Source organism: Siniperca chuatsi, linkage group LG12 (assembly GCF_020085105.1).
Source record: "Siniperca chuatsi isolate FFG_IHB_CAS linkage group LG12, ASM2008510v1, whole genome shotgun sequence".
NCBI classification, from domain to species: domain Eukaryota; kingdom Metazoa; phylum Chordata; class Actinopteri; order Centrarchiformes; family Sinipercidae; genus Siniperca; species Siniperca chuatsi.
In genome coordinates, this window is record NC_058053.1 from 7,287,739 (window position 1) to 7,311,217 (window position 23,479).

A 23,479-nucleotide genomic window follows, 5' to 3' on the forward strand; every position below is an offset into this window, starting at 1 on the left:
GTAACGTTAAATGACTTGCCCACAGACATTCAGTTTACTTTCTAGTTTGCCAAGATATGCTGCTGCATTAAAACATACAGATTATATGTCATAATTTGAGGTTTTGTCCTGTTTGCTGATTTATTTTGTAGTGTTCTCCTCTCCTCGTGTGTCTTGTGGGTTTACTTCCTGTCTTTGTTTGCTTTCCCTCCAGTTTAGAGTGTTGGCCCCACCTTGATTGATTGCACCTGTGTCTTGTTGTCTCACCTACCTTAGTGTATTTAGTATCTTTTCCTTTGTTCATTGTCGGGTTGTTGCCCTTGTCATGTGCATTTTGGTTGTGCTCTGTTCCCATGCCATGCATCCCGGCATTTGTTACCAGTGAGTTCTGTTAGATCAATTCTTTTTTTTCTTGGACCTTGCCTGTATTTTGGACTTTTGTATTTTGCCTGCTCCCTGTCGGATTTGTTTGCTTGTTGGACTTGTTCCCTGTTTTTTGACCGCTGCCTGCCTGAGGCCCGTGGTCGTTCCTTGCCTGTGGTTGTGGCCCCCGTGTTCTCTCCCTTGCCTGCAAAGCTGCCTCCCTGTTCTGCCTGCCACGCTACACAAGCCAGCTGCCTTTCCTATTCTGCCTGCCACACTACACGAGCCAGCTGCCTTTCCTGTTCTGCCTGCCACGCTACACAAGCCAGCTGCCTTCCCTGTTCTGCCTGCCACGCCACACAAACTACACCGGACTCACCCGCTCTGGAAGAGTGCTTATCAACATGTCATTGCTTGCCGTATTATAATAAAAACTGTCACGGCTACTATCCTGTTTCCCCCTTTCCTGTGTTCTGCATTTGGGTCCTTAGATTGTGCATTATATGACATTGTACATATCTGTGGTTTACAGAAATGCACAACTGATTTTTTCTGGCGACTGGGCTGGCATACAGCAATCATCTGGCAAGGAATGAAACAGACATATCCTGGCTACTCCACCTAACATTATATTTAGGGAACACAACATTTTTTCTGTTCTGATGTCGGACAAAAAAATTGTAAAATAGTGAATTAAATGTGGTACATAAGTATTTCATGCACGCAGAGGCACCAACAACATAAACAGATGTACACTGAATGCAGATCAATGGCAACAGCAGTATTGTGTGATCGGCTATGTTGAGATTCAAAATGAGGGATCACAGAGACAGGTTAGACAATTTAACCAGCACACAATTTACATCAAACTCCAACCCTGAACATAAAGTGAATGGCTGGTTTTATATGCAGTCAGTTGAGTACAAACCTGTACTGTTTCCTGGTGTCATATCTCCCTGCGTTTGTCTCTCGAATTTTAGTGGCCAACACTCGAACGATGTTCACAAACAAGATGAAGTTGAGCTGAAACAGAAGAACAGAGATGGAAAACTTATGAAACTTAAAATTTATGCAGTACATTTAAGTGCTGTTAGTTCCTGTTACTATAATTGACAAATGGAAAATAAGAAATTGTTAACGACTGGCTTTTAAACCATGGATGAATTGAAGAACAACCACATTTTCTGTATACGTATTTGTTAGTATTCACAAAAGACATATTGTTACTGTAATTCTATCAAATTAACATTATTAAAGCTGAAATCTGTAGAGTTGCCCATGTTGTTGACTTCTGAATTAGAGGGTATCATCTAGTTTGGAGCTTTTCCAATCATCACCTTATTGTTTAGTATCAAGCTATAGTATCTAGCAGAGTGAAATATCACTAATCAAACATTTCTCACTAGAAAAGGACTGTTTCGAATCACACGCCAGTATTAGTGTTTTACTATCCTCCACCATACAGATTGTAAACCAGACATATTCATAAAAATATTATTGGTTTCAGCATTAAATTGCAATAAAATATAACTAAACTATTGGAGTGTTCTGTGGAGTCAATTGATTTTTCATAACAGCCAGAAAAAAAGCTAAAAAAAAGCTAATTTATTTTGCCTGGTTCTGGAATTCTCTTCTCAGAGACTTTAATGAGCCTGAGGCAAAGCAAAGAGAGCAAAGCATTTTACTGAAATCCAAAAAATACGAACTGTAATATAGTGGGTATGCTTGACAGTATGAATATAAAATATGTGACTTTGTGTGATGAGAGGAAAAGTAGCATTAAGACTGTGAGCCCACATATAGTGCCATATTATTGCTTTTACCAGGAAATACTGGTCATCAGGGACTGTGATTACTATTAATGCCATCATTCGTGTGGAATGATCACATCTTTGTAAATAATCAAACCTGACACACTTGTGCTTATGAGATGTCTCTTCCAATATCTATAAATACACTATGTGACAGATGTTTGGCACGTAAATTACAGCAATATTAATCTATTTTAAATTGCTTGTGTATGAGTTTCTTTTGAGCAGGGTAAACTTAACTAGTGCAATGCATGTACAATTGCAATCAACTGTACATTCAAGTTTTTCCATAAATCACAACAGTGTTATCTTGAAGAGCTTGTCATGCAAACTGCACTGCAAAATATCAACAATTTATCTGTTTTGTGCACACACACACACACACACACACACAGCTACCCTTCAATATTTATCCACATATATTTGAAGGCTACCCACAGAATAGTAACCAAGAAAACACTGTTGGTGCTATCGAGCATTGATGTACAATCAGGGCGGGATCGCGGTCCCATGAGGCCGCTGGGCACATGTCTTTTGGAGGCACTTCTCACCCTCAGAGTCAGACATGAAAGACTTGAATTGTCTGAGTTCGTTAGCAAAGTTCATGCCCAGGTGGGATATGCAGTGGAGAGTGCATTTACCTTTTCCAGTATGACATCACTGTTAGACACCTGATCTGACATAAACAGAACTCCAAAGAGAAGTAGGTCTGGGTTCTCTTGTAACGATCTTTGCTCAGTTTTTGAATTAGGTTTTGATTAGATTAGGTTTGTAGTAGTTCCATTTAGAGTGAGGTTAACTTTTTATTATTATCTACTGCATTTATGCTTCAAAAATGTTATCGATGGCTCTCATTTGTGAAGATAATCTTTAGAAAGAACTGTTGTTAATAGCGTAAGTTTTTAGACTTTTGTCGAAGGAAACCCATAGCGATGCTAACTTCTGAGATGGCCTACAAAAATACGTCATTTCAGGGGCACTCTATGTAGCGTACCAATTAATTTTCTCCATGGAGAAAAAAAGTTTAGATCAAGAAATCCATAGTTGGCCATGGGTTGAGACCATCAGAAATACATATTCTATACATCAACTTCAAAAAGAAGAAATTTCATTACATTTATTCCCTTTAATATTGCCTTTGTTTAATCTTGCTGTATTTTATTGTTATGCTCTATCTCTATTAAGTGAATATTACAAAAAAATCCACAATTATAATCAGATTACTTAAAGATTAGACAATTTTACATACAGTATAAACAACAATATTAAATGATAACCACTAAACAGTGTGCTAGTGTGTAACAACACCACAATGTGCATTTAGCACTTGTTCATTTGGGCTAGCTAATAAGCTCTCAATGAGGTTTTTATTCCCATGGCCACAGCATCCAATGTTTTGAACTAATTGTAGTTTTGAACTAATAGCACTAATACTTAGCTAGCTAGTACCTTTGATTTAAGCATTATGACTATGGCTTGCTGTTTTAACATTTATTTAACCCGCTGTAGCTAACTACCCCTTTAGCTTAATCTCCTTCACACAGACAACCCGCGAACAAATGCCACCTACTGTAAATAGCGGGCTGGATTGGACTTCCTGTTCTTTGTCTCCAAACATTTCACCTTGGCTGCAGAGTATGTAGATGTTTGCTGTGTGTCTTTTGATGAACCTTCAATGTAAGTAGTATTCTTTTAATTGACATGAGGGTTAAGGGTTAGAACAGTTAAATATTCTGATCTATATGTCAGTCTAATCTTTATTTTGAAATATTTGATACTCTGTAAATGTTTCACATGATTTGAAGACTGGATTTCTGACTTGTTTTGGAAATATTTGTATCTTCTTTATTTAGAACCATGGCAATCATCATACCAACAAGAAAAGTCATCATTTTTTGGATAAATAAAATGGACAATTAATGGCAATCCTTGTTTCCTGGTGGTTTGTGGCTCCAGTTAGAACCTTATATCCATAACACTCACACTGTAAATGCCGAAGGGCCCAGGGGCTCTAGTGGTCAGCTCACTCTTTAAACACCAAGGGGTCTGGGGGCCCTCACATTGTAAGCACTGAGCATTCTGGGAGGCCGTAGTGGTGAGCTCACATTTTAAACACCAAGGGGCCTGGGGGCCCTCACATTATAAGCACTGAGGGGCCCAAGTGGTCAGCTTACATTTTAAACACCAAAGGGTCTGGGGGCCCTCACATTGTAAGCGCTGAGGAGTCTGGAGGGCCCTAGTGGTTAGCTCACACTATAATCACCCAGGGGGCCGTGGCATTTAACTTGCTTCAGAAGTCTTGGGCCACACACCACGTGCGGCCTGAGGCTTGGAGGCACCAGGGCACTGGCCCGGTCCATAATCCTGCCTTGTGTTCAACAACAACACAAACACAATTTTTTTTAAAACAACTCATGTTCTACCAACTATGCTGTAAATGTGTCAAAAATACCGTTGGGTCTATTGTCTATTTTTATCAGAGAGGCTGAACAAATTCATGGTCCTGAAATAAACTTTTATGTATCAATTAATATATGAAGTAACTGTGAATTAACATTACTTAACTGATGATCTATTAAGTTTGAACTAATCACATAAAGTCATAGTGACTTGACCTATTATGCTTTTCTTTATTTTCTGTCACATATATAATGTTACAATGTCGGATGTTAATATTAAACATTGCTAAAGTTTCAAATAATGAGGTAAACGTATTTAAAAGTAATCCCTGTGAGCAAAAAGCTGACCCTAGGTTTCCAACGTTCTACCCTTATACCCTTATTTTTATACCCTTATTTCCTCTTTGATAAAGCTTATAGTTAGGGCTGGCTTGGGTGAGTCCTGAACCATCCCTTAGTTATGCTGCAATAGGCCTAGACTGCTGGGAGACTTTCCATGATGCACCTCTTTCCTCTCTCCTTCTCTCACTCTCCATCTGTATGCATTTTTATCCCATTACTGCATGTTACTAACTAACTAACATCTTCTCTCTCCTGTAGTTTTGTGCTTTCTCGTTTCTCTCCTCTCTCCTTCTGTCGCTTTCAGCAGGTATTTCTGCCTCCGGAGCTGCAGACTCTGGATTGGTTGTGGGCCACCTGCTGCCCCCATGTTCCTGCTCGACAACAGCTATTACAGTTGTTGTTATTGGTTCTGTTACTAATACTGACATTATTTTTCCTATAGCTGTCATTCCTATTATTACTAATTTATTAATATTAACACTATAATTACTGTTCTACTATTTAAAAAAAATAAAAATTCTAGGTGGTATTTGCATTGATTACTCTTCATGTTTTTGGAGGTTATTCAGTGTGTCTCGCAGAAAATGCTTTTTTAGTTGTGAAGGAAAGTTTTTTTTTATGGACAGATGGCTTTACTTGTTGCTGAAGTAGCCGATAACTACTGTTAACTGTAGCTGTAGTTAGCTAGTTAGTATTAAAGTTCCCCTCCAGGCACGTTTTAAAGTATGTGATGAATATTTTGTTTAACATGGTTATCCCACATAAAAAGTAAAAGCACATCTACTCGTTCTCCCTCATTGAGAAATTCTGGATCTCTGAATGCCCCACCCACCACCACTGCAAGTTAGGTTGACCGGTGCCAGTAAGAGAGAACAGATGTGGTTAAGAGACATATCCATAGTGAGAGAGCGGACAAGGGGGGTGCCATCCCCCTTGTTAACCTGCTCAAAAGATGCTCCGTACTTTGCTTCGAAGTGGCGCTTCACATTGCCTCTTTTAATAATCGCCATGATCTCGGAACATATGAGACATAAGCTACGTTTCGACCGCAAGAACGTTACCCAGGGACAAGGAATCTTTGGAGGAACTCAGTGTGTTTCTACCTCAGGGACCAGGATCTAAATTAAGTACATGGGACATTTTTTACCCCCCAAAAGGTCCCTGCTCAGGGGGTAGTACTTTTCAGGGACTTTCGGGGCAGGGCTTGCTGCGCTGAACATTTGATTGGTCGAGCTCCGACCAGTGGACCCCCGGTGGTTTGACCGTCTGGATTGATGCATTAGCTATAACTGCTAACTGTTGTCATGCTATTGCTACCCTAACCAAAAGCTAACGTTAGCTACATGCTAACACCAACCAATAACGTTAATGGTGTAGCATCGTCGTGTTCCTTAAGACAAGGGTTAAGCTTGGACCAAAAGTGCTCTTGAATGCTCAAACCTTTTTGTTTTGCTGTTCTCACCTGTTATTTTTTCAAATAAAACAAATATTTGTGCTGCAAATTGAGTGTTTGACAATATAATGTAATAATTATACTTAATTTCAGAGTTTAGTAAATTCCCCTAAAAATCAGTTCAAAATATACTACCTTCTGAAAAAAAGGGCACAAGGGAGCCCTCCTCACCCTCCAGCCTACTGATTACAACCCTGTCAGTTCTTGACAAGCTATATTTTATATGGACATAGAAATAATAACTTTCCTGAGGTGAAGAGTTCTCAAAATCTTTTGACACATCAGAAGTAATTATAAGTAATTCACTGCAATAGTGCATGAGGATTGTTGAATTGAATCTACAATATGGCATGTGGTCTTATTTCTGAGGGTCAACACTCTCTGTATCTTCAGGAAATAATCTGTTACAGCCAGCAGTGCATTAGTCCTGATAAAGCAATGCTGTATCTGATTAGAATCTGCGGGAGATTTTTCTAATCGCAGCTTGGTAGCAATTTAACTCATGCAGCAGACAGGAGTAGACTACTCAAGTCAGAACATGACTTTCAACAAATGTGTAATTTCTCAGTAGTTTGGTCATTAATTCAGAGCTTTTGCAAAAGTGGTGCTCACAGCATGATACTACATGAACATGCTCCATTGCTAAAAGAATCCTCAGCCTGTAGAGCTGGGCACAGTATAGAGGGTAAAAGAGCAAGGGAGACTGCAAGCCTACAGTTTTTATTATAATTATTATTATTATTATTATTATTATTATATCTTACTTATCTGTATGTATTTTAATAGCACATTTCTTTCGTTTATGTATGTTTTTTTAAATTTAACCATTGCTTTGGCAATGTTCACATCTATTTCCTGCCACTAAAGCTTCATTGTATTTAAAGTGTCTGTTAATTGTCGTTGATTTTCATTGCCAACAAATACTGTTTCATGCCATAAAGCTCATATGAATTTTAATTCAAAAAAGATAGAGATGAGAAAAAAAGCAGGTTGTAGATATTCATCACTGCACACTTGATAACATTCGTGCACAGATACTACATTCAATTACTCAACAAGTCCTCACCCCACCCATACGACCACATAGGTTGTTTGTTCTTACCCTCTAATACGACCCACAGGAGCGTTTCCTAAATTAGCGCCACTACCGGTGGCATTTGAGGACGGGCTGTGAGGTGAGGACGAGCTGCAAGCATTCGTTACGTAAATCACGTGACATAAGTCACATGATGTTAAACATGTAGTTAATGTTGTGAAACGGTCGCAGTTTGGTTAGGTTTAGGCAAAAAAAACTACTTGGTTAAGGCTTATGAAAAGATAATGGTTTGGTTGTAAATAAGTATGTTACTTAAGTTACGTAACTTAAGTCACGTACGTAATGTTATGTAACTTTAAATAATTCAACGTTGACTTCTGGTTTCACACGGGACATGAACCCTTATCTCCTGGGTGAAAGTCTGTTTGTTTGTGCCATCCATCCACCCCACCAACTACTAACTCTTTATACTACGTCACCTGACTTCACTGGTTTGCTCCTGTCATAATAACCACGACCACTACAATAAACGTAAACATGGGTTGTAATAGGCTGCTTGCACAGACGACCTATATGGACGTTTTTCTGGTGAGGACAATCTGCAATTACTTGATGCTTCTATACAGGGCACTTTGATATACACACTCTTTGTTGTCATGGCTAAATCTCTAATATCTCATATTCCTATAGTGTACATGTATGAATGTTTAGTAGAAGGGAAAAAAATCTTTTCATTTTTAGTACCATGTCTGCATAATTTATCCCTGTAACAGACAGGAGGGTCAGATTCAGCTTTTTTAATGATTTGTTCTTCCTGCTCCTTTCAGTTTTTTTGTTAATGTATCTCAGCACTTCTTATTTGTGCTGCTCCTTCCTTTTTAGAATAATCTGGAGATCATTAAAAAGATGCACTTCAATTTTGAGGTTACTTTCTGTCTTAGGGTTAATTGTGCTCAAATGGTTTTTGCTTTAGTTGGCTATGCCCTGTTCTGGTGCAGGTGTTGATTATTCAGTAATTGGTTCTTAAAAATACATACAACACGTCCAGTACAGTATCTTTTTTAGCTTGCCATTACTTGGAGGATACTCGACACTTGCGGACACATTGTGGTTGGTACTCAGAAAGTACTAAAGTTTGATACCCAGCCACATTAAAGGGCAATATAAAATATAATCAAGCTTCATCAGTATGAGTAACCATGCAAACATGGTGACAAAGACCAAAGGTTCAGAGCTTGGGTTTGCTTTTGTAGACATTAAAATAACAAACTGGGTTGTAATTTGGGTACGATCAAATCATACATCTACACGTTTTAGTTTTGAAGATGTTTCACCACACCTCCATGAGGCTTCAGTATAGTAGGTTGAGTGCAAACAATGAGGTCAACAGGCAGGAAGCAGTTTGTAATCATACAACAAGTGTGGAAAAATCTGTTGGACATGTAGCATGAATAAACCCCAATCTTGATAAACATTTTGGATCTTTATTAATGAAAATACTTTTTCTGAAAGCTGGCTTCTAAGTCATAAACCAGGCGTGTCCAGAGACTGATAAGCCTTCCCCAGCAACCTCCTCTGTCCCATGTCCTTTGCCAGACTCAGGTCACTAATGGAAGGTTGAATGGCAATTTCTTGATTTACGGTGGCCTGCAAAAACTCACAAGCATGACCAATCTCAGCCAATCTAGTAAATTATAACTTCCACTCCATGATCGTGTATAACACAACCTGACACCACCCTCTTCTTAAGAAACATCTCATGATCTCCGGTCTTCATCAAGTGAAAACCAGGACTCATCAAACCTTGAGACTGAAGGAATAGAGAAAGTGACCTTGCCATGCAGAATCATATGTATTAATCAATGTGTTACATTGAGTAACAATGTAAGAAGAGTGGAACTTGAAGATGTCATGCTGATGCCACTAGACCCTGTCAACAAGAATTATTCTTTATGTAAAGAAATTAATATGATGTCATAGAAAGGATGGATTACCATTTTCTGCATTAACAAAACTATTCTTTCAGGACATCCATAATAATTTAACAGCACATGTGATAATATGGGATACAGTTTCAGTAGAGTCCTTGCCACTCTAATGAAATATTGCCAAGAATATTTTCAACTGATCTCTTGTTGTCTTAACCTTAATATTAATTAATTGAACATGCCTAAGATTACTGGATGTTACATATTTGCCTATTATGATGTGGGGAATAGCTAATGAAGCAGGAAATGTGAATATGTATCTACACGCCAATTAATTTATCATGGCTGGCTGGCAATAAGAGAAAATGTAAGTGAAAGGCTGAATCCCGCAGCCCTCAGAGCACGTGTGTGTGTGTGTCTGCTGACCCCCCTCTTCCTCTCATCCCCTGAGAAGAGAGACAAACAGACAGATAAAACACGTTCCTGAGATAAAAAGATTGCTGAAATATATTTTATCTTTTATATGTTGGTGTGATTTTATTTTACTATTTAATTTACTGTTACAGATATGTGTGTATAACCTATATATGGTCTGTCGTCGTAATAGCAGATGTCATAACATATTAGGCCTACTATGTATAATATTTAATTAACACTGTCTGTTAATTACTTAGGTTACAAGTGGACAAAATTCCGTTTTATTCAAAAAGTGTGTGGTGCCTTCCAACAACTGATAAGACAAAGCTTTAACATGGGAGACTTGTGTGAAATGTGACAACGCCAGACTGAATCCTGAAGCCCTGCAGGCCTCAACTGACCTGCAAAGGGACCAAAGGCAAAATTGGAAAAATGCAGATATCCAACAATTCTTAAAGATGACAAGAACTCTGTAGTAACTTCAGATCAAGACTAAATTGATTGTTAATTAAATTGATTATTGAGTAATTTATTAATTAATTTCTCCTTGTCAAGGAGTGGTGCCCCGTATTAAAATGAATTTACTGAGTTAAACACTGTTATTTAATATGAACACTGATTATATTTTGATAGCTAAAAGTGAGTGTAAACCCACTCCTTCATCTTACCAAAATTAAGGTCATTCGATACTTTCAGTTTCATGCATTTAAACCTTTAATCTGCTACAGACACTAGAACAAATCATGAAACTGCCAACTGCCCAGTAATAGAAAGGAGAATAAAATGACTCAGCTACTGTACACAATTAAAATAATTCTATAAATTCTGAACATTATTATCACAGCAGGCATCTTCAGCTCCCTTTCCTTAACTTGGCTTTCACCTACTGTAACAAAATCTTGAGTGAAAAAGGGTGTGATGTGTGCTGTCACAAGCTTAGAAAACTATTATATCTGGATTTATAATTTAACTCAGACAGAAACACAAAAGTCCCCCAAATTGGCATGGCTGTCCCTGTTCAAAAGGAGTTCATTCTTACTTCAGCCATCAATAAGAGTTGCAAATGTCTCAGCAACTTCTCAAGCTACAGTACATTCACACTGCACACAAAAGCAAACTCTGTTTTTCACACTCTTACCCCAATAGCTGTTAGGATAGGAACCTGGTAGATCCACTTGATGTTACCAGCACTTAACTCCCAACACCTGCAGTTGACACAAATACAAAGGAGAGGAAAGGAGAGGAGAGGATGAAAAATAAGGAGCACAACAAAGAAGAAGGTTGTCTTTATCAGCACCTCCGGTATGTCACCAGACTGAGTAGTAAATAGTAGTAAGTTCGTTAACACTTTACTTGTATAGTCCGTGTACAGATAGGTTATAAAGACTTTGTAACATTTCAACTTTTTTGCTGTTGTCCATAGATGCTTATCAGATTATAAATAAAGTATATGTGACAATTCATGAACGGTTTTTGTGCCTAAACCTAACCAAACCTTTATTTGTGAAACAGCTGAATTGTTGAATCTCAACTAATCAGCTGTTGAAATGTTACAAATACTCAAAAACTATCTGTAGGCGGACTATCCAAGAAAAGTGTAACCTAAGATCAGTGTGAAAAAGAAAAAGGGAGGTTAGAGTTACATTTTAGTTAGAAATGATTCAAATTGTCACATACTTTTGTCAAAAGAATCAGAGAAGGGGTCTCAGAGAAGACACCAAGAATAGCAGAAAAGGTGAAATGGAAAACAGATGAAATAAAGGGAAATTAAAGATGGACGACAAAAAAAACTACTGAAAAACAGCAGGAGGGTGACCTTATTTACATACTGTTTAAAAAGCCAAATGCTAAATGGCAAATGCAAAAGGAAAGAAGTAAATAACAACAAAGAAGAGCATAAATCTAATATACTGTATGTTTTGCTGCTTAATATCCATTTTCAGTTTTGTGAAGATGATTCTTTTTCCTTTTCCTCTGACATTTTCAATTTGTGGTGTTACTACATTTTCAACCCGTTACCTTTTTTGTTGATCATTTCATATTTTTGTCATTATAGATGTTCCATCTTTTTTCACTTTCAATTTCCATTCTAAATGTAATTCTCATACTGTATGTTTACATTTTGTATTTCAGGTTTTCAATTTCACTTTCCAAACTGCCATTTTATGACACTCATTTCCTTTTTAATGGACTGTTTTTCCTTGTAGTAGAGGGAAATTGTCTACCTTTTTCTCTTATTTTCTCTTTTACTTTTATGTGGCTTAAATGATCTTATACAGTACATTATGTAATTTTATGCCACATATACTAATATTAGTTAAAGGTGAAACTAACAGTCAGGGGACTATTTTATCGGTATGTCACACTGAAAAATGTGAAGTAGTTTGTTCCTGGCATTCTCTCCATATATGAACCATCACATTTGCAAGTTTGGATTTGTTTTTGTAAATTGAAAACTTCAAAGGAAACCTTGTATCATATATTTGATATGATTTTTGTATTGAAACACTAAACTAAATGTGTAATCCATTCATTCCCTACAGTGCAAAGCTGACTGACTGTAAGTCAGCTGTGCCTCTATTTTGCAGGTGTAAATTGACCCCTGCTGTACTGCCTGGAGAACAGCAGCACACTATTTCTCTCATGCAGGGCTCTCACTGTTGTTTAGGGAGCAAATACCATAATTCCCCTAAGCCCTGTGGTGGTTTGTTTGCACACAAACAAAGCTGCAGACACGAGGACATGCTCCTAAGCACCAAGTAAATAATATGGCTTAAAAAATATAACTACTAATACTACTACTTGTAAATTTTCATATTGCCTTAACTATAAAGAATTAGGTCACCACTTCCTTTCACCCAGGGTAAAAAGTCTGAACAGAATACAAAGTAATTGAATTAATCTCCAGGACTTTGGAAACTTTTCTATATCTGCCCATTGAGAGGAAACACCCTGGACTGGTCACAGGGTCTCTACACAAAGTCACAATGGGCAATTTAGAACCAAAATAGGGTTCTAAGCCACAACCCTCCTGCTGTAAGGTGATAGTGTTGACATACATAGTCAGTGTAATTTGGAGTTTCATGGGAACCTGTGGTTTAGTTTTACACATCATCAAAAGTGTGTTGCCTTTCTGTACTAAAGTTTGGTGTGGTAACCTAAATACAAGAGAAAATAAAATTTCTGGCCTCTCATCTTTTTATTCAATTTAGAAAGTTCAGCTGCACCAAAAGGCTCCGAATATTGATAGGGATGATTCTCATCCAGCATCTCCCCTCTTTGAAGAAAATGTTACCTTGAAGATTGTATGGACAAATTTGTTTTAAATCTGAGTAGTTCAAAAATAGCTTGTTCCCTGAGGCTGTTGAGACTGTTGGTAACCCTTCGGCACTATGTGTGAAATGTTTTCACTGTCACTAATGTCTTCTCTGCATTTTTTAATGGTATTTTTATCTATTTTATGTGGGCTTTATTGGAATGCTATGTAGGTTCAAAGTTGTCCTATCTGTTCTGTTTGCACTATGCGCTTACCAAAGTAAGGTCCTAATATTACTATTACTACAAAAGATAAAGTAAACTCAACTCATGTCAACTCATTGTGCTAAACCAAGCTTACAAACCTATAATGACCACTACTTCTCTGTGACAGCCACTGAGAAGATCCATCACCAGGGCACAGCCACGTACTCAGCGCCGCCGCTCCCACCACGCGCATCACGCACTGTGCTAGGGCACCAAGTGCTGAGGGGGCACCAAAAATAGCCTAATGAATGATTTTTAAATGCCGGTATTATTTCATTAGCCTATAGAAATATTAGGCACATTTTAGCCATGTATATGTAACAAAAACGGGGGAACAAGAAAGATATTTAATAATTGCTCTAGTCTAGTCCCCCCGTCCCCCCGTCCCCGTCCCCCCGTGCCGGATGGTCCGTTCCGGTTGTTTGCGCGGGCGCCTGCCTGACGCAGTTTGACAGATTTGAGCATGGCTCCGAAAAGACAGCAGGAATCGGGTGCTGAGAAACGAAAGAAGAAGAAACTTTGAGATGATGCCCGTGCATCACTTTCAGGTAAGTCCATGTTTAATCATTCATAAATACGGGAAATGTGCTGCATGTGCGTGCTGCTGCTAATCGTAATACGCCTCGAACTTGCTGACGTTAATGTTCGCATTAGCAAACTATGTTATTATAACTTACAACTTCGGTGCAAGCTAAATTGAGATTTTACTGTTAAACATTACCTATTTTAAAAATAACTGACCTGACGCCAGCTAGCTGTTACTTTTTTTTTTTTTACTATCTTTCTTTAGATATTGAGCAGTAGTTTATGGTTTATTTTGACGTGATGAAGAAATCAGAAATGCGCTCATCGAGGCTAGGCAAACTGTTAATGACTCAGTCGCAAAAATAGAGGCTCAAGCCCTGGCAGAAGAGGTGGCATCTTTAAGATTTCTGATCTGTTCTGTTGTCTGGTGTGAAATTCTTACGACCACTAACCAAGTAAACAAGCTTCTGCAGACTAGTTCAATGCAGCTTGACATTGCTGTCAGGCTCATTGACAATGCCAAAACCTCCCTCTCCAGATACAGGCACTCTGGATTTGCTGAGGCAGTGTCATCTGCCAAGGAGCTTTGTGAGGCCATGAACATAGAGCCAGAGCTCAAGGAGAAAAGGCTCAGGAACACAAAAAGGCAGTTTGCATATGAGACTGCTGACGAGCCCTTCAGTGATGCCCTCAAAAGGCTTGAGGTAACATTTTTCAATAGTGTTGTGGACTCAGCTTTGATGTCACTGCAGGAGCGTTTTGAGACCATGACCCAGGTCAGAGACAAATTTGGAGTGCTGCTCGATTTCAGCAGAGTGCACGGAATGTCCAAGGAGGACTTACAAAAAAAATGCATTGAAGTGCAGAAGACACTGACTGAGGAAGGAAATTCTGATATTGATGGACTTGAGATGGTTCAGGAAATCATCAACCTTCCTCAACTGTCCCCACAGACAACTGCCTTGGAGTTGCTCACATTTCTCCATGAGAATAGCCTTCAAGAGGTGTATCCAAATCTCTGGGTTGCTCTTAGAGTTGCATTAACTCTCCCTGTTACAGTTGCCTCTGCTGAGCGAAGTTTTTCAAAACTAAAGCTCATTAAAACATACTTGCGTTCAACAATGGGGCAGGAACGTCTAAGTGGTCTTGCTTTCATCAGCATCAATGGTGAAGTGGCTCAGAAGCTGTCATATGATGACCTAATAAGTGATTTTGCAGCGAGGAAATGCAGACGTGTGGTTCTATAGAGCCTCCCAAAACTGGTGGAAATGCTTGATCCATACAGAATAGCATTATGGCTCCGTCAAAATGTATGTCTTTGGTTTATTTTGACAACAATTGGTCTAAGAAGATTTTGCCCTTTACTTGAATGTGTGTTTTTAGCTGTTCTACATAGCCTACTGTGTTTACAAAGTAATTAAAGTTGTGACTTTTAGTCCTCTAAATCTTTGTTTTATTTAAGAAGACTGACTATTCTTGTTTGTACTTATTGATGATTATTTTATTTTATTTATTCAAAGTGACATTGAATTGGCAAAAAAAAAAGTCTGGATTATTTTTTTATTTTGCTATTCTGTTTACTGTTTACAAAGTCAGCAAAGCTGTGAAGATTTTACTTTCTCTTTTTAGTGTTCTTAAGTTTTATACTGTGATGCTGCTATTGTGTGTTATTGGTATTGAGTTATGTTTGGTAATAAAAAGTTAAACTGGCAAAAACAAACTTTTTTTTTTCTCGGGGTCGGGGTGGAGGGCATCATAAAGGAATTATGCTTAGGGCACCAAAATGGCTAGCAGCGGCACTGCACTTACTGTAGCATAAGTCACAAAATGGAAATTAAATGAAACTACAATATCAGCTGCTAACACCGATTAAAAATATAATTTTTAGTCTGTGGCCTGTCCCTCCAGACTGATGGCCTGTCTGAAGGGACTTTCAAGCTTAGAAAGAGAATGCCTGTGGGGGTGGGCATTGTGTGTGTGTGTGTGTGTGTGTGTGTGTCCTTGGCTCTACCTCCACTGGCTCTCAGCTCCACTGCTCTCACTCACCTGATGTTCATCCTCCAATCACTCCGCTCAGCCAACACACCTGCCTCATCAGCTCATCAACTGCAGTATATCTACTCCGGCTCTTCATCCACTCATCACCAGATTGTTGTTTCAACTTCTGTGGTAGCTGCTAGTCGGCCAACTCTTGCTTATGCAAACTATTCTGTCTGTTTTGCTCTGTGTCTGTCTGCATTCTGCTAACCTGTGTTCGTATGCCTTAAGGTCCTACTTACCTGCCTGCCCTTCATTTGCTTCTGCTTGTCTGCCAGCCACGTTCCTCTCCGCTACGCCATCTTCACCGCCACTACTTCCACTGCCATTCTGCCTGCTCTAGATTCAAAACCCTGGCTACATCGCTCACCCCTTTTTCCTCATTATTTAATAAATCCATTTTTACACCCATCCCTTTTGTCTGAGTCCTGCAATTGAGTCCAGCCTTTTGGAAAAACGTAACATTAACAGGCAGGAGTGAACCAAATAATAAATGTTATCAGCGGCTACTGAGAGACAGAGGGTCATATTTGGCAGGAAATACATCAGAATTTATGAAAATCAGCAGTCAACAGTCAAAACCTCTGATGATTTTACTGCAAATGGATAATGGAGGTGGACCTTTGTAATAGTACAAATTCAACTATAGTAGATTGCTGGTGTCCTGTACAAATCCTGGACTGCAGATATAATTTTACCTTTTGTGTTTCTGAAATACACTTTATGGCCGAAAGTATGTATATGTACATACTTTTGTGTACATTGGTCTGGGGCTGCTTTTCATGGTTTGGTCGAAGCCCCTTAGTTCCAATTAAGGGAAATGCTACATTGTATGCTACAGCATACAATGATATTATAAACAATAGGATAACAGTTTGGGGAACATCCTTTCCTGTTTTCAGCATGACAATACCACCATGCAAAAAGTGAGGTCCAAAAAGAAATGGTTTTCTGAGTTTGGTGTGGAAGAACGTGACTGGCCTTTTGAGAAAGCTGACTGCGAGCCAGGCCGCATTGTGGCCGACCTCACTATGGGAATGAGAGCAAATCCCTGCAGCCAGGTTCCAAAATCATGTAGGAAGCCTTCCCACAAGAGCGGAGGCTGTTGTAGCAGCAGATTAATGTCCATGGTTTTGGAATGAGATTTTTAATAATCACATGTGGGTGTAGTGTTTGGTGTCCACATGCTTTTTTAGATTTCCAGATAGTTTTGGCCATAAAGTGTACCTGACATGACAATTTATAAATGAGAAGCTCCTCTAAGAAACATTTCTTCAGAATTATTTTGCAAATGAAATCATGCATATTTAATTGGATTTCACTGATGACTCAAATGTCACCACAATTAAGCATATTTTCATGTTTATATTCAAGCTTATCCTTTAGACTTGATGACCTTTGAAAAAATGAAAAGTTTTTGGTATAAAAGAAGACCTGCATTTAGACAGTGTGATTTGCTCTCTCACCTTGCATCTGCTAGCGTTGCCCTGACAATCGCCCATACTGCCACAAAAACAGCTGGAACACCTGAAATTATATAAAACAAACAATGAGCTATGGTGTCCTGATGATGTCACATACTTTGTTTACCCGATTCACAGTCTTGGTCACACTTCACATTCCCATTTCATTTCCTATACATGATATTAAGGAAGTAGCGATATGAGGTAATTAAGCATCCCAAGTTAATGGCTACACCCTTTTAAGTCACACGACTCACTTTTATGGGCAGCGTCTGTCAAAGAACCAGACTCTGGATGAGCATTAACTCCCTTAGGGACTGTATGAAAATGAGTGGGGGGGTGGGGAGAGAGGCTAAAACTAATGTTTCACTTTTTAAAAGAACAAGGCCCTCCCTAGAGCTATTACTTTGGATAAAAAAAACACATCTACCACCTTTCTGTGAGAAAACTATGAGGGATCGCCATCTTGGATAATGACATTCTTCCGGTAAACACTCATTGACATCTTGCTTATTCACAGGATATTTTGTTTGTACGCCCCCCTGGCATGTCGGAGAATACTGCAACGAACAATGCGCTGAGCATAAACGCCTCTGTGCATGCTCACAGCTTTGCGGAGGCCCATGAACAGTGTCTTGCGCAAGTATAAACACAGCTTAAGGCAGTGGGGGGGAAACAGCAGTCGACTTTTGGTGGGAAGAGAGTGGCTCTGCAGGCAAAGGATTTTTATGTGGAATATAACAATCTCAGGATCAAAAAACAATCCAAAAAATCCAAAATGTGTTCAGCAAACACAAAACAGTCTGTGTCTCGTCCAGTGAGTTGAGACTTCACCTAGGGAATTTAAAGTTCACATGATTTGTCCCCTGTAGTAACAGAGTTGCAATAGAAAGACAGTGAGCGATCGGTGCGCTCTGCATTTATTGTCTCACTCCTGCCGCTGAGTCACCTGCTGCCCTTTCGCCTCAGTCTGTAGTCCTAGTCTGTCTGCCTGTCTGGCCCCGTTGTGAAACTTCGAGTCTGCTCTCAAGACACTTCACTTACTGGAGTTGTGAATAAAGCCATTTTAACTTTTAAGGAACTTTGTCTGTGTTCTGTTTTTTCCAGATTAACATGCTTTGCAACATTTATAGGGATGGTGATGTCATGACCGGAGCGCTACTCTACTTATTTGCTTATCTACTTTTAAAAAGCAAAAGCATATGGTACCCTTGGTCAACTTTAGGAATAAACATTCAAATGGTATTATAAAAAGAATAGCACCAGCAAAGATTTAATACAATCTCTTGGAGGGCACAATGTAGAAATGTGTAGAAATGTTACATTTGTAAGAGTCAAGGCCCTCCACCACAACTATTAAGAGAGACTTCATATTTACAATTCAGAACCAAAAAGTGACAGAATTGTTCTTCTTTAAAATCATCTGTTGCAAGACTAACCAACCCTCTGAATCAACAGGTGCGTCTAAAACCTAAAATGACTTATTGCATCTAAAATGACTTATGTGGCCTCCTGAATACATCTACAATCTTAAAAAGAAGTGAGTGCACAATATTGTGATTGTGGTTGTGTAAGACCAACTTCTCTCAGAAGAAATGTCCCTTCCCTTTACCATCCCCCTAAGAACGCCATTTAAATATGGCAGCTTCATTACAGTCAACATGATTAATCAATGGAACTTTAACTGGATGATAAGTGTTCCCCTATCTTTCCATATACATTTGGTCAGATACACAATGCTGTATCTTATCTGTTGCTAAAACGAAGGAGAAAATGAAGAAAAGAGAGAGAAACAGAGGCTGAGAGAGCATTATGGTAGTGTGAGAGTAGAGGAAAGTGCAGGGATGTAACCATAATCTTATGGTAAGCACTAAGCACAGCACTGGAACAGCAAGTGGTTATATTTATTCAATGAGCTTGATGGTAGCTACTGATGGAACTAATATTTTCATCCATTTTACCAGCTAGTCAGAGGACTGGATTTGGCTGCCCAGTTATAGCATTGTTTTTTGGTGAGGAACACTGGATGTAAAAAGAAACACCGTTGACAAGAAAACTCCATAGGGCCCCTTTAAAAAAACATTCTCCAAAACTTCACCAGAAACCCCATAACCATATTTCTCTCTTTCTATTCTGCATTTATGACCATTCAAAACACAACATCAATTAGCAAGCTAAAAAGCTGTAATCTGCTAGCTTGTGTTAAAGATTACTATTGGTTTTATGGGTGCTCGTATGCATAAAGCAACTACTGACTGACTCACAATCACAACTCACATCAGTTCTGTATCTGTGTTCCCTTTGTAGGTAAATTCAACCCCACTGGTCTTCAGCATATAGTCCAAAAAACTAAATCAGAATGCAAGTCAAGAATAGATGAATAGTTTTTATATTAGACCATACCAATGCTGCAACTCATACTATTAGTTTACAGAGGACAGTTTCATGATGGAAAGACATCTCCATTGTTTATTTTTTTTCTTTTTGGTCGGTTGTCATTCAAAGCATAATGGATTTTCACAAATCTAAATACAGTACAGTATACAACACTTAATGATACTGTAACTGTTGGGATATAATCACACCAAACCAAAGCAGCCAAATTCAAAAAAGATAATGATATTTGTTCTGTTTGAGTTATAAAACTGATCTCCAGGAAATATCTTTAATTTCTCCTGTGCACCAGACATTACCAGACAATATTAATGACCATAGGGCAATTATATAAGAATATGCATTGTATAGAATATATTAATGCATTGTATTGTCTGTATATTTAATCATAAGCAGACATGGCAAGTGTGGCTGTACTGTAAGTTTGAGCTCTGTATTAACTAAAGCTTTCAGCAGCAGCTACATTTTTGCTGATGTAATTGTAGGATTGTTTAGAACGGATGCTTTAGTCATGCTGCACTATGTTGTAGGTGTGAAGTGTATTTCTTCTGCCTACCCCATCCGATGAGCGTGAAGCCCCAGAGGTACTTGGAGTCCGATCGGAAGGCCATGAAGATGAGACTGTGGAGGTAGAGGCCTTCTACCAGGATCCAGTAGTAGTTGGTGGCCAAAAAATAGATGAAGAGCAGCACCGTCACCTTGCAGCCAATCTGATAAGAAAACATTAACACTTTCATCACGTCCTATTTGTACCTGCTTATTTGCATGCCTGTGTGTTGACACATTATTGTGATTACTTCAGACAAACTATTCTTACACCACAGGTGCCTCTAAGAGAGTAGATGATTTGATTACATTTTGAAGCACCTTGCTATGTAAATTTGCACAACACGGAGGAAAAATACACAGCAATGAAACTGTAAATACAAAGTTAATTTTAATTAAAAAAAACATTAAATCTACTCTAATTTAAGTGCAGACACCCACTTTTGGCCCACACATTCTGACAACTGCGTTTTTTATCACTATAATTAAAAAGATCTCATTTTAGAAATTAAATTTGTAGCTAAGCATGCAGTGAAGCCCCTAAGGCTAAACAAATATGATTCAATGATGTCTTGTACAGTATATGTGTGCAGTTGATGAGGTGAGTTGAGCAGAGAACCACCAAAACAATAAAATTTAATGCAGCGTGCTTGCAGGTAAATGATAATGACATGTACAGGCAAAAACACAAGCCCTGTGTCTACTAGATTCACAGTCAGTTTCCAGCAGGTAAACTGGGGCAACTGGCTTACAGCGCTACAGTGGTATGTGTTTAGTCGGGTTGGAACAGAGTCCTTGTGCATTGATTGCTCCGCCACACTCAATGTGTGGATCCTGATGTAGGTGTGTTGTGAATATTATGCCTACGATCTTCAGCTTTGACGAGTGCATCACCACCCGTGACAGACCACTGGCATACAAATCTCTCTCCCTTTATCTGTAGACACTCAATAAGACACACGGACTGAGAATATACTGTATGATATTTTTAATTGAAACTATCATATAATAAGATAAGTGAATTTGTATTATTCACAAGTAGTTACATGTTTGGATGATTTGAGCACCACACATTAAATGCTAGTCACATTGTAATGAGGCAGTTTTACATCTCAGCAGTGGTGTTGGTAATGAGAGAAAAAGAAAAAACAGCACTATGGAACAAATGATACTTGCGTCATCCACAGCTAATCCTGACCAATATGAGGAGTATTTAGTCACATTTTACACTTCCCCCAGTCAAGGTTACAGACAGTGTAAGCCCATTATGTTTTTATGAATTATAGAACCAACCCGTGTGCATTCCCCAAACTCACATGTACCACTTTACTCCGCCATCCACCCCAATATACTGGATCCAGATTGTTAAAGCCCCCCTCCACTCAAAAATGTGTTTTGCTTATTGTTACTTTACTTGGATGTTTTACTGTCACTGTGCAGACTGATGTATGTGCAGAGTTTGACACTAGAAGACACACTCATCTGCTGAAGGGGGAAAGTTTCTCCATATTCACCTGAAATCTCTGTTTAACACACACACGCAGAATTCTGTAAACTTTTGCAATGAGCAATATTTACATATTCATAGAGTCTTTTTTATGACAGAGAAGGAGCAGATGTTATTTTGAGAATTTTTAACCAGGAAATTGAATTCTCTTTGTCAAAAAAAACATATCAGACAAAAATTAGTATTATATGTATTTTTATATGTCTTAAAACACATGTGGTATAATAAGTAAATAAGTAAGTAAACATACACCTTGAAAACCAAGTATATTGATTTCCAGAGGCACAGAACAAATGCATTGGGGATGTGGGTTTTAACTATGTAGCACATGCACTTGTGAGAATAATAAAATACTCTCTGCACATGGTGAATGCAAGCTGACAAACACTTGGAGCTGGTAACATGTAGAAACACCATGCTGACTGCACATGCTCACTTAACATATTAGTTCAAAAACACACCAGAACAAATCCCTTAAAATGATGAATAATTGTGAATATCTAAATATATATTTATCACCAAGGGATAATGTGAAATGAATGTTTTACTTGCGCATACTCATCTCACTTGATTTAAATCTTTCACTTATTTTAGTGCCATCTTAAGAAAGATTTCTACGGGAGAGGATTAAACTACATGGTTCAGTGCAAATCAAAATAATCGCTTTCACTCTTTCAGGTTTGCAAACTTACTGGTAACCTTTATTATTAGACTCAAATCATCTGAACAAAACAAGCAATCCTGACCTTTGATGCCAATTAGAATTTCCAAGATTTCTCTCTGAGCTCAACTAAAATGATAATCATTCAAAAGCAACATTCTGATCCTCTCAATTCATAAAAAAAATTAGATAAACTAAAATGAAAAGGTCAAATGCAATGTGGTATTATTGTGAGAGTGACTTCAATTTAACTGAGTGCAACAAAAAAACATGAACTTGTTGCCCTGAATGGGAGTGCTATTCCCTGTCTCATGACTGAGTCACTGATGAAATTAGTTATTTAATGAAATAAAACAAAAGGACAACATTTTAGAAGAAATCATACTGAAAATATACATGTTATTTTCAGTGGGAAATTTGTTGTGGAGGTGGACTGTCAAAACGAAACTGTTGCCTGTAAAGTTTTAATGATGAAACTGTTTTTGCTGCGAAGCAGTCACAGTTTTACGGTGACTTTTCTTTTCACTCTCCTTACACAACCCTGGAGATGCCAAGCCAGTAGATGCTACTTTACACACCCCAGGCATCTTTAGATCTTTATGTGTTAGTGCATCATGGCACAGGCATATTCCTTTGATCGCTTGGTTTAAATTAGAGAAAGCATTCCTTACAAAAGAAAAACAAAAACAAACATTTGTATTATCTTGAGGCACTTTGGCAGCCTTGTCTCACATGCACAATGTTTAGAGGCAACTAGTTGTTGACAAACAACAGATTTTTTTAGAAAAGACAGAAAAAGAAAATAAAGAACATTCATTTAATTTCACACAGCTGACAACAGCATCAGAAACGAGGAGGATGCCTGCAGGAAAACAAAAACTGATTAGACTGTTTTTAATGACATGGTTCAGAAGCGGGGGGGGATGTCTCCTGTTAACTCCCCTTCTTGCAAGTTGTCTCTTTTCCGACAACTGTCATTCACTTTACTCAATTTTCTAAAACTGGACAACGGGATACACATGCACACTGCTGGATGTGAGTATGAAAATGACATGTGGGTGGGACTGACTCAACCGGCTGAAGGACAGAGCCCTGG

At 38.4% G+C, this 23,479-nt stretch overlaps 1 protein-coding gene and 1 long non-coding RNA gene across 3 annotated transcripts in view; one reads left to right on the top strand and one right to left on the bottom strand.

Annotated features, from left to right (window-relative positions):
• The window catches only part of pth2ra (parathyroid hormone 2 receptor a), a 57,351-nt gene that overhangs the window by 14,962 nt on the left and 18,910 nt on the right, over positions 1-23,479 (bottom strand). For both annotated transcript variants that reach the window (XM_044216105.1, XM_044216106.1), the window contains exons 7-10: positions 20,226-20,379; positions 17,279-17,339; positions 10,867-10,933; positions 1,271-1,365 (exon numbers count right to left, since the gene is read on the bottom strand). In XM_044216105.1, coding sequence (XP_044072040.1) covers positions 1,271-1,365; positions 10,867-10,933; positions 17,279-17,339; positions 20,226-20,379 — 377 coding nt within the window. The remainder of the gene's footprint in view (positions 1-1,270; positions 1,366-10,866; positions 10,934-17,278; positions 17,340-20,225; positions 20,380-23,479) is intronic.
• LOC122885263 lies at positions 13,659-15,491 on the top strand. The gene is made up of 2 exons (XR_006380076.1): positions 13,659-13,798; positions 14,314-15,491. It is a non-coding gene; the product is annotated as an uncharacterized LOC122885263 (long non-coding RNA).